General features: G+C 45.1%; 2 protein-coding genes across 5 annotated transcripts in view; one reads left to right on the top strand and one right to left on the bottom strand.

Moving 5' to 3' along the window:
- Positions 1–13,250, bottom strand: part of TM2D2 (TM2 domain containing 2) — a 30,127-nt gene extending 16,877 nt beyond the window's left edge. Inside the window, exons 1-5 of one of the 4 annotated variants that reach the window (XR_009156456.1) lie at positions 12,788–13,073; positions 11,151–11,238; positions 10,898–11,013; positions 8,673–8,993; positions 7,240–7,309 (exon numbers count right to left, since the gene is read on the bottom strand). Coding sequence is in view for 3 of the 4 variants with exons in the window: in XM_058194166.1 (XP_058050149.1) it covers positions 8,780–8,993; positions 10,898–11,013; positions 11,151–11,238; positions 12,788–13,023 (654 nt within the window). In the remaining variant the exon portion in view is untranslated. The other 3 variants (XM_058194169.1, XM_058194166.1, XM_058194168.1) reach the window with 3 other exon arrangements.
- Positions 13,251–17,019: 3,769 nt separating this feature from the next.
- Positions 17,020–18,526, top strand: part of LOC131203767 (disintegrin and metalloproteinase domain-containing protein 9-like) — a 45,511-nt gene continuing 44,004 nt past the window's right edge. Inside the window, exon 1 of the mRNA XM_058194359.1 lies at positions 17,020–17,192. Coding sequence (XP_058050342.1) covers positions 17,102–17,192 — 91 coding nt within the window. The 5' untranslated portion in view covers positions 17,020–17,101. The remainder of the gene's footprint in view (positions 17,193–18,526) is intronic.

Raw genomic sequence — 18,526 nt, 5'->3', positions numbered from 1 at the left:
CCAAAAACGTGAGGCACGGAGGTGGCGATGGTCTGTGGCAATCCATGCAGCCTGGAACAGCTGATTGGGGGTATTCCAGGAAGCCGATCCACCCGCCAATAAGCTGCTCATGCTGAATCAGGCTGCAATAATGTGCTGCAGTTGACCTGGCTGTTTGCTACTTGCTGCAAGGACGTGTCAGAGTTTGCAGCAGCAATCACATCCAGAAAGCACACAGAAGTAACTGATTCAGCAGGATTCAATAACTTCTCTTTATATATATAATATAGCACATGAAGTAAATATACAGTAACAAAAGCAGGTTTTCCAATGTGGTACTAAATACAAGCAAAATACAAGCAGAGGAGAGGAGTTTCAGTTTCAGAGCTCAGCACAGCATGCCGCTTTAGTACAGAACAGTTGCGCGAAGCCACGCCCAGGCTCCTTGCTGCCTCCTTGCTGCTCACACAGCAAATACTGTTTCAGTTTCCAAACAGCCCTCAACTCTCTCACACAGACCAGGATGCTAGCCAGAACTGATGGATGCTGGTAGGTAGAGGCAGAATTTTTTTTTCTTATTTTCCTCCCTAAAAACTAAGGTGCGTCTTATACTCTGGAGTGTCTTATACTCTGAAAAATACGGTATATACTGAATAGGGTCATAATATGGCTTTATGTAGCCGGTTACATGCTAGAGAGAGCAAAGTCAATTCACTGTGAAAGGTTCTGTTTTTTTTGGCCTAATCATATGGATAGTGCCAACTTGTGTGAACGGATTGCACTGTTTTTTCCATTTGCCTTCTTCAGGTCATCTTCCAAATAAGTTGAAGCATCCAGCATTTGGGAATGAAATTCCTAGACAGCAGGTTCAGGGATAATTGGTTTTGTCAAGCATTTTTATGGGCAAATATTGCTAAAGAAGACAGATTTTGCTTTTTTTGGGGTGAAAAATATTCACACACCCTTTATAAACAAAAGCGTGAAGAAGTTTCACATCTCCAGAATTCTTCCATATACCATGAAGTTGCTTGATAGTGAGACAGGCGGCGTATAAATTTAATAAATAATAAAGTAATACAGGTGTGGTCCCAAAGGGGCTTTTTTTCAGGAGGCAACTGGACTTCCTTGGTTTTTCTTTTAAAGGCGTTTCGCTTCTCATCCAAGAAGCTTCTTCAGCTCTGACTGGATGGTGGGGAATGGAAAGATTTATACTCCTTGCAGACAGCTGGTCATTTGCATCCTTTTAGAGAGTCATTGAGGCCACTTGGGGGTTTATCTGCATCCTCAGGGTCACCTGAGTAGTGCAAATGTAGGATTTATATTCCTTGTGGACAGGTAAATCCATCCATTCCCCATCATCCAGTTAGAGCTGAAGAAGCTTCTTGGATGAGAAGCGAAACATCTTCAAAGAAAAACCAGAAAGTCCAGTTGCCTCTTGAAAAAAGCACCTTTGGGACAACCATAGACCTGAATGACTGAGAATCTCCGTAAACATAATGCAGTGGTACCTCAATACTCATGGTTCCCGGAGGCGCGATCAGTACCCAAAACAATTGAGTACCAAACAGATTTTTCCCATAAGGAATAATTTCACAAGGCAGCCGACTTCCACAAGTTCTAGCTTGTGCGTTGAGTACCAAACAAACGATGAGTACCGGGACAAAATGTTCGCATCAAAATGCGTTGAGTACCAAATTCAAGGAGTTTTAAAGCAGTCGAGTACCGAGGTACCACTGTAATGGAAAGTTACCCTATTTTTCAGAGTATAAGACACACTCCCCCCCCCCAAAAGAGGGTGAAAATTTGGGTGTGCCTTATACACCTAATGTAACCTCACCCACCTGCCGGCCCCCACCCTTTGGCCTTTGCCTCCATGCAGCAAACAGCCCATTTCAGCTTCAGCACAACCTGATTAGCACAAGCAGCTGATTGTGGTTGGATCGGCCTCCCAACCATCAGCTGTTTCAGGCTGCAGGGATTGTCATTGCCTTTTTGCTGTGCGCCCCATTTGCTGCAAGGAGGCAAATTGCTGGGAGGCAGAGGCAGATTTTTGTGTGTGTGTGTGTGCTAATCACGCTGTTCTGAAACTGAAATTGGTTGCTTGCTGTTTGCTGCAAGGAAGCAGAGGCAGACTTTTTCTTGTGCTAATCAGGCTGTACTGAAACTGAAACAGGCCGTTTGCTGCAAGGGGGCAAATTGCTGGGCGGCAGAGGCAATTTTTTTTCTTGTTTTCCTCCCCCAAAAAGGTAGGTGCGTCTTATACTCTGAAAAATACGGTAAATCAAAGAATTGGGGGAATGGGGGACACGTCCTGATAGTTGAAGCATTTCTACTCTTAGCAATTCCTTAAGTGCATGTTTTTCTTCTCTGTTCTTGCAATAGGTTTTGAGCATTCTTGTGCTGCACTCAGATCATAAGCTGCTGTTTTTAAAAGGATATATTTTTTTAAATCTATTGCTATAAATATATATTGTGCCCAGCTACCAACTAAGGAGCTCAGCAGCAGTAGCTAAAAGCCATTCTACTGCCAGCGGAGGTGTCCATGGGATTATTGTTATTTATACACACAGATTTTTAGCTTTTTAATTATTATCTTTTGTTACATTACACACAACGACTACTGCATCAAACAATCTTATATCAGGCTGTTTATTGATTTTCCCTGCATCCCAATGGGTGTTAGTTTTGTCATTTATTATAATTCGGATAAAATCCTGCCAATCCCAATAAAATGTTTTTTCCACTGGTTTTTTTTTTTAAACGTGAATTTTATCAGAAATCTTCTCAAGCAGAACAACTGACTCACTCTAATGAAACAATTTTTTTTTTAAACGCTCAAGATATTTCACTAACTTTGCAGCGAAAAGCAAGTAAAAATAATTTTCTCGCTTCGCAATAAATGTTTTTTTATTCCTTCCGCCTGCACGGAGACGTCTTCGGACAGCGCTGGCTCTTCGGCTTTGAAATGGAGATGAGCACTGCCCCCTAGAGTCGGGAATGACTAGCATGTGCGTGCGAGGGGAACCTTTACCTTTAAGAATCCTGTGAGCTCGGTTGGGCTGAGAGACAAGGAATAGCTCAAAGTCATTCCGTCCTACCATGTTTTCCCCGAAAATAAGACCAGGTCTTATATTATTTCTTTGCTCCAAAAGATGCATTAGGGCTTATTTTCCAATTAGGTCTCATTTTGGGGGAATTACAGTACTAATTGCGCCATCTAGCTGAGGATCTTAACGGGGGCTTATTTTTTGGGGGCAGGGTTTATATTATGAGCATCCTGGAAAAAAAATGCTAGGGCTTATTTTATGGGTTGGTCTTATTTTTGGAGAAACACAGTAGTCAGTGTTTCTCAAGCTTGGCTGCTTTAATGTGTGGACTCCATTACTGGCTGTGGAATCCTGGGAGTTGAAGTCTACGCATCTTAAAAATTGGCCAAGCTGGAGGAACGCTGCTTTAACCACTGCGCCACATTGACTCTTATTTATGAGAGTTAGATCTTCCTTTAGGGGTTCAAACCTTATAGGCAGCACCTCTTCGAAACAATAAACAACCCTAAGCGGTAAGTTGAGCGGAGACAGAATGACCGGCCCAAAATCATCCATTGTAGAGAGTCAAATAGTGGACCTACACAAAAGTAAGCCAGATCCGTTATACCAAAGGGACTAGGAGAAAATTTACCGCTGCACCATAGAGTGTATTTTAACTTACTTCATCTGTGTAGGGTTTGCCAGTTGCAGAGTGGCAGGTAGAACAGCGCTCCAGAGGGTCAACGTCATTGCCCAGAGGATCATTGGTTGCCCTCGCCCCTCTTTGGAAGAGTTTTATAGCTCCCGCTGCCTTAAGAAAGTTTAAAACATTCTTAAAGATCCATCTCATCCTGGGCACCTTTTTTTTTTTTTTTGGAAATATTACCATCTGGCAGACGGTACAGGACAATAAAAACAAGGACAAATAGGCTGGAAAACAGCTTCTATCCCAAGGCAATAACCATATTGAATTCTACGGTATACTGCAATATCGGGTTTTCAATTTCAATTATATAGAATGTAAAAGATGATTCTGTTTTTATTTTTATAGTTATAATGTACACTGAAGACGGCATTTAATTTCGTTTGTACCATGTGCAATGACAATAAAGTAAACAAAAAACATGATTGAAGTTCAAAACAAGGAGAAAGCATGCGGTAGCAGCTCAGGTAGATACCTCGTTCTAATTTCCCTGGGTGTACGAAAGTAGCACAGGGCAGAAAGGTAAGATTCTGTTGTTGGAGCCACTCATAAATAGAGTCTTCCTGCAAGTTGATTCTTCATCTGGTTGACTTGGTATGGCTGCCATCCATGGCTGAAGGTGGACAGGAACTCGTGGCTCCTTAATCCTACTCAACTGTAGAAGACCGCTGCTATTGGTGGTGGACAATTCTTGCATGGTCAAGGTGTGATACACAGGTATGACTTGCCTGTACTAGAACTGGCTTTTGCCTGATTGAGGTAGCTTCACGGAAAAATATTCCGAGATGTCTTTTGCGTCTTGGCTCCTGACGATCTGCTTTATTTAGATTAGTTTTAGATCGAGAGGAACTTGCTTGGAATTGTGCACCTTGTGTAGGTTAGAAAGTACATTTACTGTTATTTAAATTGGATTCTTTCTTGGTTGATGTGACCCAGGTATAAGATGACCCAAAATAGTGGTTGATTTGGGTTTGGGAGGGTCCAGTCCAGAGCTGGGTTTCAGCAGGTTCTGACCAGTTCTGGAGAACCAGTAGCAGAAATTCTGAGTAGTTCGGAGAACTGGTAGTAAAAATTCTGACTGGCCCCGTCCCCCATCTATTCTCTGCCTCCCGGCTGATCGGGAGGAAATGGGGATTTTTGCAATATCCTTCCCCTGGAGTGGGGTGGGAATGGAGGTTTTGCAATATCCTTCCCCTATCTAGATGATCGATAGATATAATAGAGATGGTAGATAATAGACAGATATTCTGATAGGTGTGTGTGTGTGTACATCCAGACAAACTCCAGTTTGAAATACACACACACACACACAAACACAATTTCAAACTGGAGCTTGTTTGGACTGATTCCATGAAGAATGAATGGCCAGCCTGCCAGCTGCACAAATCAGACTTCACCCTCCTTTTTAAAGGCACTTCAAAATGTTACAAAGAAGACCCGCCACATCTGTCACTTTGAGAGTTTTTACTCTTATTATGCAACACCCGGAAAGTTCAGCCGTCCATCACGTTTCGTTATACTGCAAAAAGGAATACATTTTGATTTCAGCTTTTGAAAGATAAATTATCCTATAAACTGCCATACAACGTCACAGACTAAAAAAGGGGAACTTCATCCTGTTGCATGCAACCGCTATTAGATGGATTGTTTTTCTGACGATATCTATTATTTTCGCATGGTCCAAAACTGGGTGGATTCTAAATGTGGAGGTTTGATTTAAGAAACTAAGAGCTTCTGTGTTTAGTTTTCAGAATGACTGATTTGTCTTAAAAATCTGTCTCTGACGATTTTCTCTTAAGGTGGGGGGAGATATGTCACTGTTTGGCGGGGGGAAGCCATGGCCCTTTTATGACTTGGGGACTTCAACTCCCAGAATTCCAGGCTAGCTCAGGAATTCTGGGAGTTGAAGGAGGGGTGAAATGCTACCGGTTCGCTCCGGTTCGGGAGAACCGGTAGTGATAAAAACTACCGGTTTGGATGAACCAGTGGTAAAAAAAATGCTTTAAAAAGTAAACAAAAGCTTCCTACAATCACAGCTCTGCTGCACGATTGTCGGAACTTTTTTACTTTTAAAGCATTTTTTAATTACCGGTTTGGGTGAATAGGTAGTAAAAAATGCTTTAAAAAGTTAAAAAAAATTAGTTAGCCACACCCACCCAGTCACATGACACCCCACCAAGCCATGCCCACAGAATCAGTAGCAAAATTTTTTGCATTTCACCACTGAGTTGAAGTCCATGTGTCATAGAAGGGCCATGGATCCCCAACCCTGGTTTAAGGCATCAGGGATGCTGCTTTTTGAGTTAATAAGCACATGCTTAGGGTTGACTTTCAATAAGTTACAACTGAGCACCTAAGGAAAGGTGCTCTTGCTTCTCCATACCTCTACTGTAAAGTGAGATTTAAGAACGGAGAAGGATTGTCGTAGATTATCTATGCACAAAGAGATAAAGAGGGACTTCATTTAAGGACTTTTGGCTTGCCCTCTAAGGGGGAAAGGAGTGCCACTCTCCTAAAGTTTAAAGTAAATAAACCTCGCCATCTTTTAGTACAACCTTAAACCTTGCAAATTCCTGCCAGCTAATTCCAGCCAAGTGGACCGATTATTGAAAACTTCTAAACTCACAGCAATAAGAACCCAGAGCTGTGCACGCATCTACAGCAACTATCATGGCACAAGCTGAAATACAGGAGCGGAGAAACGCGACACTTCAAAAACGGCATGGGATTCATAAATAAATGTACAGTCTTCCTCTAAGGAGGAGAGCAACTTTTAAACAGTGAGGTATATACCGCAGGAATCATGGTTGGCATTTTTTTTGTTCCTGTTCAACCCCCATCCCAGTTCCACGGAAAAATATTCCGAGATGTCTTTTGCGTCTTGGCTCCTGACGATCTGCTTTATTTAGATTAGTTTTAGATCGAGAGGAACTTGCTTGGAATTGTGCACCTTGTGTAGGTTAGAAAGTACATTTACTGTTATTTAAATTGGATTCTTTCTTGGTTGATGTGACCCAGGTATAAGATGACCCAAAATAGTGGTTGATTTGGGTTTGGGAGGGTCCAGTCCAGAGCTGGGTTTCAGCAGGTTCTGACCAGTTCTGGAGAACCAGTAGCAGAAATTCTGAGTAGTTCGGAGAACTGGTAGTAAAAATTCTGACTGGCCCCGTCCCCCATCTATTCTCTGCCTCCCGGCTGATCGGGAGGAAATGGGGATTTTTGCAATATCCTTCCCCTGGAGTGGGGTGGGAATGGAGGTTTTGCAATATCCTTCCCCTATCTAGATGATCGATAGATATAATAGAGATGGTAGATAATAGACAGATATTCTGATAGGTGTGTGTGTGTGTACATCCAGACAAACTCCAGTTTGAAATACACACACACACACACAAACACAATTTCAAACTGGAGCTTGTTTGGACTGATTCCATGAAGAATGAATGGCCAGCCTGCCAGCTGCACAAATCAGACTTCACCCTCCTTTTTAAAGGCACTTCAAAATGTTACAAAGAAGACCCGCCACATCTGTCACTTTGAGAGTTTTTACTCTTATTATGCAACACCCGGAAAGTTCAGCCGTCCATCACGTTTCGTTATACTGCAAAAAGGAATACATTTTGATTTCAGCTTTTGAAAGATAAATTATCCTATAAACTGCCATACAACGTCACAGACTAAAAAAGGGGAACTTCATCCTGTTGCATGCAACCGCTATTAGATGGATTGTTTTTCTGACGATATCTATTATTTTCGCATGGTCCAAAACTGGGTGGATTCTAAATGTGGAGGTTTGATTTAAGAAACTAAGAGCTTCTGTGTTTAGTTTTCAGAATGACTGATTTGTCTTAAAAATCTGTCTCTGACGATTTTCTCTTAAGGTGGGGGGAGATATGTCACTGTTTGGCGGGGGGAAGCCATGGCCCTTTTATGACTTGGGGACTTCAACTCCCAGAATTCCAGGCTAGCTCAGGAATTCTGGGAGTTGAAGGAGGGGTGAAATGCTACCGGTTCGCTCCGGTTCGGGAGAACCGGTAGTGATAAAAACTACCGGTTTGGATGAACCAGTGGTAAAAAAAATGCTTTAAAAAGTAAACAAAAGCTTCCTACAATCACAGCTCTGCTGCACGATTGTCGGAACTTTTTTTTTTTTTTACTTTTTTAAAGCATTTTTTTTAATTACCGGTTTGGGTGAATAGGTAGTAAAAAATGCTTTAAAAAGTTAAAAAAAATTAGTTAGCCACACCCACCCAGTCACATGACACCCCACCAAGCCATGCCCACAGAATCAGTAGCAAAATTTTTTGCATTTCACCACTGAGTTGAAGTCCATGTGTCATAGAAGGGCCATGGATCCCCAACCCTGGTTTAAGGCATCAGGGATGCTGCTTTTTGAGTTAATAAGCACATGCTTAGGGTTGACTTTCAATAAGTTACAACTGAGCACCTAAGGAAAGGTGCTCTTGCTTCTCCATACCTCTACTGTAAAGTGAGATTTAAGAACGGAGAAGGATTGTCGTAGATTATCTATGCACAAAGAGATAAAGAGGGACTTCATTTAAGGACTTTTGGCTTGCCCTCTAAGGGGGAAAGGAGTGCCACTCTCCTAAAGTTTAAAGTAAATAAACCTCGCCATCTTTTAGTACAACCTTAAACCTTGCAAATTCCTGCCAGCTAATTCCAGCCAAGTGGACCGATTATTGAAAACTTCTAAACTCACAGCAATAAGAACCCAGAGCTGTGCACGCATCTACAGCAACTATCATGGCACAAGCTGAAATACAGGAGCGGAGAAACGCGACACTTCAAAAACGGCATGGGATTCATAAATAAATGTACAGTCTTCCTCTAAGGAGGAGAGCAACTTTTAAACAGTGAGGTATATACCGCAGGAATCATGGTTGGCATTTTTTTTGTTCCTGTTCAACCCCCATCCCAGTTCCACGGGAAAATAAATACACCACCTCCAGTCTCTTTGGTCTCCGTGGAACTTCTCTCAAGCGGTAGGTCACGTAAGCCAGGCTGCCCCTCGCTTTCTCCTTTCGGCATTGAAGTCCAACCAAAATGCTAATCAGTAAATGGTGCACCAGTTGCTCCCATCGCTGGGCATGAGTCCCCCGGTGATTAGAAGAATCAGGTCCACAAACCACCAGATGCCAAGTCCTCCGAGAGTCAGGAGCTTCCCCACAGCTGTACCTGTGTGGCCCAGGCAGAAGCGATCCACTCCAAAGCAGCCCAAGAAAAAGGAGTAGAGGAGAGTGGTAATGAAGTAGTGTCCAGTGTATCTGGGATTCAAAAGTCGCCGAGAGAAATAGAAAAATGTTTAAAGGAAGGTTTAGGTATTATGCACAGCGCCCTCCAATAATGGATATATAATGTGATCCCAGTGGTGGGATTCAAATAATTTTAATTCCTGTAGGAACTTTGGAATTGGATTAGCTTTTAGGGGCTTCATCATAACTCTAAATCAGTGGTTCTCAACCTTTATAGTGCTGTGAACCCTTTAATATAATTCCCCACGATGTGGTGACCCCAACCGTAAAATTATTATTTTTTAGGCAGTGATCTCAGTGCGCCTCAGCAGCCGCAGAAGGGGAAAAAAAGTGGCAAACTGTTTTTTTGAATTTATCGCACCTGAAGCCGTATTGGCTAGTGATCTGAACTGTTTGCGATTGCCTTGAGGACAGAGGCGTTAAAGCGGAGACTCCTCGCCTATTAAGTTTATCAAGCCAGATTAGGCTAGCGATTGGGAGTGATTGCAGCTGGCTTGGGAGGGAGACATCAGAGCAAAGATTTTTCTCTTTTTTAATTCATCGTGCCTGAAGCTGAATTCGGCTAGCGATTTGAAGAGCTTGCACCTGGCTTGTGGAGTCAACCATTGGAGCGTGATTCTTCGACTCACAAGTATACTTCCCATCTTTCCGATGGTCTTAGGCGACCCCTGGCAAATCGTCATTCGACCCACAGGTTGACAACCGCTGCTCTAAATGGTCACTAAGTGACTGGTCATAAGTTGAGGGTGCCCTGTACCATTCAAATGTGTAATTATTTAGGACCTGCCTTTGACGGATGTATAAAATCAGCAGCTGGAGTTAGAATGGAATTACTGAATGGCTCTCTTCTGTCTTATTGAGTACTTTATTGAACTGAACGGAATACTTTATTTGGCCAAGTGTGATTAGGTGCACAAGAAATCTGTCTCCGGTGCAGAAGCTCTCAGTGTACATGCAAAGTAACAAAATAATGATAATCATAATACTAATAATAAGAGTGCGGAGTAAGAACGACAATAAGGATAAATACTACTACAACTGTACTACGTGAGCAAATACATATACATATTATAGCCACACTACCTCGGTAAATTTTTTTTTTTTGTTTACATTTATACCCCGCCCTTCTCCGAAGACTCAGGGCGGCTTACAATGTATAGGGCAATAGTCTCATTCTATTTGTATATATTTACAAAGTCAACTTATTGCCCCCCCAACAATCTGGGTCCTCATTTTACCTACCTTATAAAGGATGGAAGGCTGAGTCAACCTTGGGCCGGGCTCGAACCTGCAGTAATTGCAGGCTTTGTGTTCTTAATAACAGGCCTTACCAGGCAGAGCTAAACCGGCCCATACACATACACCTACTACAGCCACGCTACCTGGGTAAATACACATTCACTTACAGCCATCTGTGGGTAAATACATATACACCTACTACAGCCATGCTACTTGGGTAAATACACATTCACTTACAGCCATCTGTGGGTAAATACACATACACCTACTACAGCCACGCTACCTGGGTAAATACACATTCACTTATAGCCATCTGTGGGTAAATACGTACGTAATACTACATGCATACCACGTGGGTAAATACACATACACCTACTACAGCCATACTACCTGGGTAAATACACATTCACCTACAGCCATCTGTGGTAAATACATATGTAATACTACATGCATACCACATGGGTAAATACACATACACATACTACAGCCATACAACGTGGGTAAATACACATTAGACAGCACTGTGAGAATTAGGTGTTCAGCTTTTACTGATGAGCAGAGCAGCTCATACAACCGAAAGAGAAAATGACTCCTAAGGTGTGCTGCACCTGGCTTCTGCCTTGTCATCCTGCCCTGTCATCTGAAACCACGAAAATTTACCCAGAAGAGGAACTTACTTTATGCACGGCTTTCTCCCACGCAGAAAGGTCCGCGGTCCTGCACACTCGATGCCATCCAATGCCCTGCAAAGGACTCGCGTGTGGCTGACGTCGCTGTATGCTTGGCCGCCAAACTGTGGCGAGGACAGAAAATGGCAGAAGAAATGGAAGATTTATTGGCAGACGTTCCTTGGTGACCTATTCCTTTGCAAATTAAAACTCAAACGTTCTTCACCTAAGAAAAAGACAATAGAATCTCCTTCTTGCTCACCTTGAGGCAGCCGTAACCTAATTCATCCCGGGCGCTTATATTTCCGTTATGGTCCACAGGAGCCTCACATTCTATGAATTCTTCAGGTCTGCATATAAATCAAAAACCGAGTTCAGACTTGAGAAAACCACTCTCCAGAGTTGCACTGCCGATACGGTTAGCCTGTAACTTACAATCAAAACGGAGCTCAAAATTTCTGTGGTTGAGCGAGACAGTGAAGTGCGTTTTGCCGCCTCGTCACAACTTTTCATACCACAGTTGTTAAGTGAAGCGCTGCAGATGTTGCTGCACGTTTGCCATTGGGGTGGGGGGCAGCCTTACACCCTCAGGGCCATTTTTTAAACGCTTTTCTTCCCCAATTTAAATAGCCTTGGCCCCGCCCTCTCGTGCCTCAAGTCCTGCCCCTCACGCCCCACCTTACACCAATTCTGCAGGGCCATTTTTAATGATTTTCTCCCATAACTTAAACAGACTTGGCCCCTCCCCTCGCCTCAAGCCCGTCCCCTCGCTACCTGTAGGGCCATTTTTTTAACGCTCTTCTCCCACAATTTAAACAGGCTTGGCCCCTCCCCTCGCCTCAAGCCCCTCCCCTCGCCATCTGTAGAACCATTTTTAGCGCTTTTCTCCCACAATTTAAACAGGCTTGGCCCCACCCCTTGCCTCAAGTCCCTCCCCTTGCCACCTGCAGGGCCATTTTTTAACGCTCTTCTCCCACAATTTAAACAGGCTTGGCCCCACCCCTTGTGCCTCAAGCCCCTCCTCTTGTGCCTCAAGCCCCGCCCCTCGCCATCTGCAGGGCCATTTTTTAAGGCTCTTCTCCCACAATTTAAACAGGCTTGGCCCCACCCCTTGTGCCTCAAGCCCCTCCTCTTGTGCCTCAAGCCCCGCCCCTCACCATCTGCAGGGCCATTTTTTAAGGCTCTTCTCCCACAATTTAAACAGGCTTGGCCCCTCCCCCTGTGCCTCAAGCCCTCCCCTTGTGCCTCAAGCCCCGCCCCTTGCCACCTGCAGAGCCATTTTTTAATGCTCTTCTCCCACAATTTAAACAGGCTTGGCCCCTCCCCTTGTGCCTCAAGCCCCTCCCCTTGTGCTTCAAGCCCCTCCCCTTGCCACCTGCAAGGCCATTTTTTAAGGCTCTTCTCCCACGATTTAAACAGGCTTGGCCCCTCCCCTTGTGCCTCAAGCCCCTCCCCTTGTGCCTCAAGCCCCTCCCCTTGCCACCTGCAAGGCCATTTTTTAAGGCTCTTCTCCCACGATTTAAACAGGCTTGGCCCCTCCCCTTGTGCCTCAAGCCCTTCCCCTTGTGCCTCAAGCCCCGCCCCTCGCCACCTGCAGGGCCATTTTTAAGGCTCTTCTCCCACAATTTAAACAGGCTTGGCCCCGCCCCTTGTGCCTCAAGCCCCTCCCCTTGTGCCTCAAGCCCCGCCCCTCGCCACCTGCAGGGCCATTTTTTAATGCTCTTGTCCCACAATTTAAACAGGCTTGGCCCCACCCCTTGTGCATCAAGCCCCTCCCCCTGTGCATCAAGCCCCGCCCCTTGCCATCTGCAGGGCCATTTTTTAACGCTTTTCGCCCCCAACTTAAAACATGCTTGGCCCCGCCCACCCGTCCTTTGGGCCCCGCCCACCCGTCCTCACAGGTGGTCGCAGAGAATCAGCGGCGCGTACGGGCCTTGGTATTCCCAGAGGCTGGCGGGGGTTGCGTGAGGGGCCCGCTGCTGCCCTTCTGCCTCTCGAGCGCCGGCGCCGGAGGGGCTCTCGGTGGCGTTCTGCTGGTGGGTCCGGGAGACCCCCTGCAGCAGAAGCAGGTTGCCCAGCAACAGCGCCGCCTGACCGCACAGGAGCGCGTAACAAATCGGCCCACCGCCCGCCATAGCGGAGACGGCGCCCTTCCGACTTCCGGCCGAGGCCGGCCGCTTAGGAAATACGTAACTGCGCCTTTTCACCAATCGCGAAGCAGTCCCTCTGAGAGGGCGGGCCTCGCCTCGCGGCTCTGCCCAATCGAAGGCGAGGCTTGTCAAGGGCGTCGTCGCCGTATACCATAGAGAGACAGAAAGAGAAGGACCGCTGAACCTTCAGGGTAAAAGCGCTGGGAAGGGAAATCTCTTCGGGATGGCGTACAGTCCCTATGGTAAAGCTGCCGGAACTGCGCTCTGCTGCCACCTAGAGGCCACCAGAGCTTTGCAGCCGAGATCCCGCCCCTTGTTATGCTGAAAGAGGCTCTTTCAGTCGCCGCTCCGCCCACTTTCTCGAGCGCAGCCCCGATTGGCCCGCGAGGCCGCTGCCGGCATCCAATAATAAGGCAAAGCGGTAAGAGTAGAACGGCGCTTCACAGCCTGGCCAGCAGATGGCAGCAGCGGCCGTCACTTGCTGGAGGAGAAACAAGGTCGTGATTTATTCGAATTATGGAGTTTGCAGAACACGTGGAAACAGTGTCAAGTTTATATGCTACGTTGTGCAAATCAATCCTTAAGTTTAACTTACGCCCAGAAAGTTACATTAAAAGCCTGGTCCCCCCCCCCCCCCAAACTTGGTGACTTTATGATATGTGGACTTCAATTCCCAGAATTCCCCATACTGGCAAGTATGGTCCATCTGTCTTAAAAATTGTGAAGTTTGAAAAACACAAGAGTTAGCTTAAATTAAATGAGGATGCAGTCTAACTGATGCATCATCCAAAATTGGAGAAGGTCCCTTCTTGGCAGTGGGTGAGAAGTTGGTCAGCGTGTTTTCCAAGCTGGGAGACCACTTGAAGCTTAAAGGTAGATACCAGTTATTTTATTGACGAATGATAAAGAAATGATCATGTATCATTATTGAATTCCATTTGAAATTGTTGAAATTATTGAATTTCAATATGAAATATTGGCCTCTGGTGGCTCAGACTGCTAAGACAGTCTGTTATTAACAGCAGCTGCTTGCAATTACTGCAAGTTCAAGTCCCACCAGGCCCAAGGTTGACTCAGCCTTCCATCCTTTATAAGGTAGGTAAAATGAGGACCCAGATTGTTGGGGGCAATAAAAGTTGACTTTGTATATAATATACAAGGGATGAAGACTATTGCTTAACATAGTGTAAGCCGCCCTGAGTCTTCGGAGAAGGGCGGGATATAAATGCAAATAAAAAAATAATAATTCAATGTTGAATTCAATATCATTATTGAAATGTGGGTATCCAAATTGAAGAGATTTTGGAGGTTCTGGAGCAATCTTGTGTTTGATTAGCTAGGCAAGATCTGATTAAAAATGCACGAAGGGTTTACACATTGAAAGTCACCCCAAATCCCTCCCCTCAGCATCCAGCACTAAGAGTCCGATCAGCGTCCAGTATGATGTTATGGGAAAGCTCCTCTGCAGGTATTTCTCGCATCTGGAGTCTCGGGATGGTTGGCCTTGACAGACAACTCCACTCTGCAGCACTATAATTCATGAGTACAAACCTCCCTTCCAGTTCTCATAAGATTACTACACACCAGCCCCCCTCCCCAAATGCTCATGCTCCCCCCTCCCCGTTTCTATGGCAGCACGCTCCATTCTGGAGATCCGGTTGACGCAGGGCCTTTTTGGCGGTGACACTTAACATTCTGGAATATTCTTTCCCACCCTATTCAGTATTTTTATTAGCCTCTCCCTTGTAGCAGCCATGTATACTTACCGCTGTTTTTATTGCTGGCATCATGGTTTTTTTTTTTATTGAAAAAGTTTTACAAAACTTCCCCCCCTTTCCCCCTCCTCCCTCCTCCCTTCACAAACCTCCCTCCCCCCTCCCCACCCCCGACTTCCCGGAACAAACACAAGGTATAGTTAAAAATAAAACAAACATATGCTAAAATTTTTTCCTCCTAACTCAATTATACTCCTACAAGTCTCATCAATACCTAACTTCCCCCAAAACAATCAGAAATAATACATCCTAATCATTCAAAGGCAGTCTGATAACTCTTAGTCTGATATCTGTTTTGAATATAGTCAATCCATTTTTTCCATTCATTTAAGTATCTTTCTTGTGTATTGTCTTTCAAAAAGGCTGAGATTTTTGCCATCTCAGCCAAATTGGCAACTTTCAATATCCATTCTTCTATTGTGGGTGCTTCTTTTTTCTTCCAATACTGTCCTATCAGTAATCTTGCTGCTGTTATTAGATTTAAGATTGATTTGGTCTCAATTACTGTACAGTCCGTAATAATTCCCAGCAGAAAAAATTGCGGCAGGAACTTTATCTTCTTTTTCAGAACATTTTGTAAAATCCACTAAAATTTTTATCCAAAAAGCCTTAATATTCTTACAAGTCCATCAGATATGAAAATATGTAGCGTCATCACCAACATTTTGCTTGCATATCTGGATACATACACGATAGTTTCTTAGGATCTAAATGTCATCATGGTTTTTTAAGAAGTCTCTGTTGGTAAGTCTTATTTCTCTTATGTCTCAAAAATGTGGCATTTTTGTTTGTTTGTTCATGATGTCAATAGTTTTGTTGCGATTGTCCCATCTCCTTGCTTCATTCACAAAATTTGACAGCGTGTGTTGTTCAGCTGGTGTTCTTCTTGTAACCCTCCTGCATTTCTGCTTTGCTTGTTTCCATCCCTTTTTTTGTTTTGTTTTAATGCAACTCCCCCGCCCCGGGGGGTGGGTGGGTGGGAGGGATGACTGGATGTAGCATGATATTTTCTGCATGTTAATTTCGAGTGTCTTTGCTTTCAAGCTTTCTCGCCAGATACAAATTGGGAATTGTGCTGGAGTTGTACAATTTGTACCAGGAGGATTGATTTGCTGATCCGAAGAAGCATTTGACCTGACCTAGATATTTTCTCCGGATAATAAAAATTTCCCAGGGACTTATTTCATGTGCTTTACCATCTCAGTTGTAGTCCATTGGGGAGAATACAGTCAGGATATGATATGACATGACATGATGATATGATACGATACGATAGTCATATCCTATGGCTATCACTAAGTGTTGTATCTTATGATTCTAGACGAATATATTTTATTTTTTCTATATGTACACTGTGAGCATATGCACCAAAGGCTAATTCCTTGTGTGTCCAATCACACTTAGCCAATAAAAGAATTCTATTCTATTCTATTCTATTCCTATTCCTATTCTTACTCCCATTTCTTATTCTATTCTATTTTATTCTATTCTATTCTTCATTCCAATGTTAATCCTATCCTATCCTATCCTATCCTATCCTATCCTATCCTATCCTATCCTATCCTATCCTATCCTATCCTATCCTATCCTATCTGATTCTATTCCTATTCCCTATTCTATTCTAGTCTCATTCCATTCCATATTTATTATTCTATTCTATTCTTTCTATTCTATTCTATTCTATTCTATTCTATTCTATTCTATTCTATTCTTCATTCCAATGTTTATCCTATCCTATCCTATCCTATCCTATCCTATCCTATTCCCTATTCTATTCTAGTCTCATTCCATTCCATATTTATTATTCTATTCTATTCTATTCTATTCTATTCTATTCTATTCTATTCTATTCTATTCTTCATTCCAATGTTTATCCTCTCCTATCCTATCCTATCCTATCCTATCCTATCCTATCCTATCCTATCCTTATTCCCTATTCTATTCTATTCTATTCTATTCTATTCTATTCTATTCTATTCTATTCTCCTGATCCTTTTGTCCCTAAGGGGCCATTATATAACCACATGGAGGAGGAATCTCCTGCTTGAGCAAGCTGGCCGGGTTGGGGGTTAGACTGGAAGACCTCGAAGGTCCCTTCCTTCCAACTCCTCCAGCCAGTCCCTTAAGCCGCGGCGGGTCAGTCCGGCCGGCGAGCTGGCCTGCGTGGGGAGCGGAGCGGAGCGGAGCGGAGGCAGCGGCTCCTCCCCAGGGGTGGTCCCGGGACGGGGAAGCCCGCCTCGCCAGCCTCCATAGCCCGAGCGGCCCCGAGCTCCGCTCCGCCGGCGGGGATGCGGACAGCGGCGGGCGCCCGCGGCTCTGCGCTGCTACCGCTGCTGCTGCTGCTTTGGGCGGCGCGGAGCTTCCCGGCCGAGCAGCCCGGTGAGTCGCCCACCCACCCAAATTCCCCGCTGGGCGGCATCGGCCAGGCGGCTCCCGGATCCGCGGGCATGGCGGGGCTCCGGGCGCTGCCAACCTTGCGGGGGGGGAGGGCAGGTGGGGAGGGGGCGATGCAAGCCCCGGGAATTTGGGGAGGGGGGGAGCGGGAGAAAGAGGAGGGCTGCGCGCCGGGTTCCCGGCTGGGCGGAGGATGCTCAGCTCGGGGGTTGGGGGTCTCCAGCGGGTGGGAGGGGAAGGGGAAGAGGCTGCCCGCGGACGCCTCGCCTCGGCCCGAAGAGCCCCTGGTTTGGCTGGGAAGGCTCGGCGGAGGCCGCCCGCTCACTTCCAGCCCAGCTGATAGAGAGAGAAAGAGAGGGAAGGAGGAGAGAGGAAGAGAGAGAGAGAGAGAGAGAGAGGGAGGAGAATAGAAAGAGAGGGAGGGAGGGAGAAAGAGAATGAAGGAGGGAGGAAGAGAGAGAGAAAGAGAGAGAGGGGAGGGAGAAAGAGGGAGGGAGGGAGGAAGAAAGAGAGAAAGAGAGAGAGGGGAGGGAGGGAGGGAGGAAGATAGAGAGAGAGGGAGGAAAAGAAAAAGGGAGAGAGGGAGGAAGAGAGAGGGGGGAGGGAAGAAGATAGAGAAAGAGAGAGGGAGAAAGAGAATGAAGGAGGGAGGAAGAGAGAGAGAGAGAGAGCGGGAGGAGAATAGGGAGAGAGGGAGGAAGAAAGAGAATGAGGGAAGGAGGAAGAGAGAGAAAGAGAGAGAGGGGAGAGAGGGAGGAAGATAGGGAGGGAGGGAGGGAGGGAGGGGGAGGGGCAAAGATAGGGGCAAGGAAGGGGGTCAGAGAAAGTTTGTGTTTCAAGAGCATCAATACTTCCCCCACTTCCCCAATTGGCTGAAAGTGAGAGTCAAAGTCTGCACCTTGCCAGCACCTGGCTGGAGAATTGTGGGAGTTGAAGTCCACAGATGTGCAAGCTGCCAAGGTTGCGAAACAATAAGTGCAACATTTATCTGTGTCCTCGGGGTCACCTGAGTAGTTTTAATGGTTCCAGTAGCCTGCCTTTTTTATTTTTATTTTTTTGGAAATCCGTTCATACTCCCGCAATTTGGATGTTCATCCCAAATTTTATTTATTTGTTTATTTTGTCAATCATATATAAGATAACAGGTATAAAGTATAAACATAATTTGGATACATGAAAAGAGCAAGTAAAAAAGGAATATTAGGACAGGGACGGTAGGCACGCAGGTGCATTTATGCACGCCCCTTACAGACCTCTTAGGAATGGGGTGGGGTCAACAGTAGCCAGTTTAAGCTTAAAGTTTTGGGGAAGAAACTACA

The sequence above is a fragment of the Ahaetulla prasina genome, chromosome 9 (assembly GCF_028640845.1).
Source record: "Ahaetulla prasina isolate Xishuangbanna chromosome 9, ASM2864084v1, whole genome shotgun sequence".
Lineage (NCBI taxonomy): Eukaryota > Metazoa > Chordata > Lepidosauria > Squamata > Colubridae > Ahaetulla > Ahaetulla prasina.
Note: the sequence above shows the minus strand (reverse complement) of the source record. Positions and strands in the feature narration are given on the sequence as shown.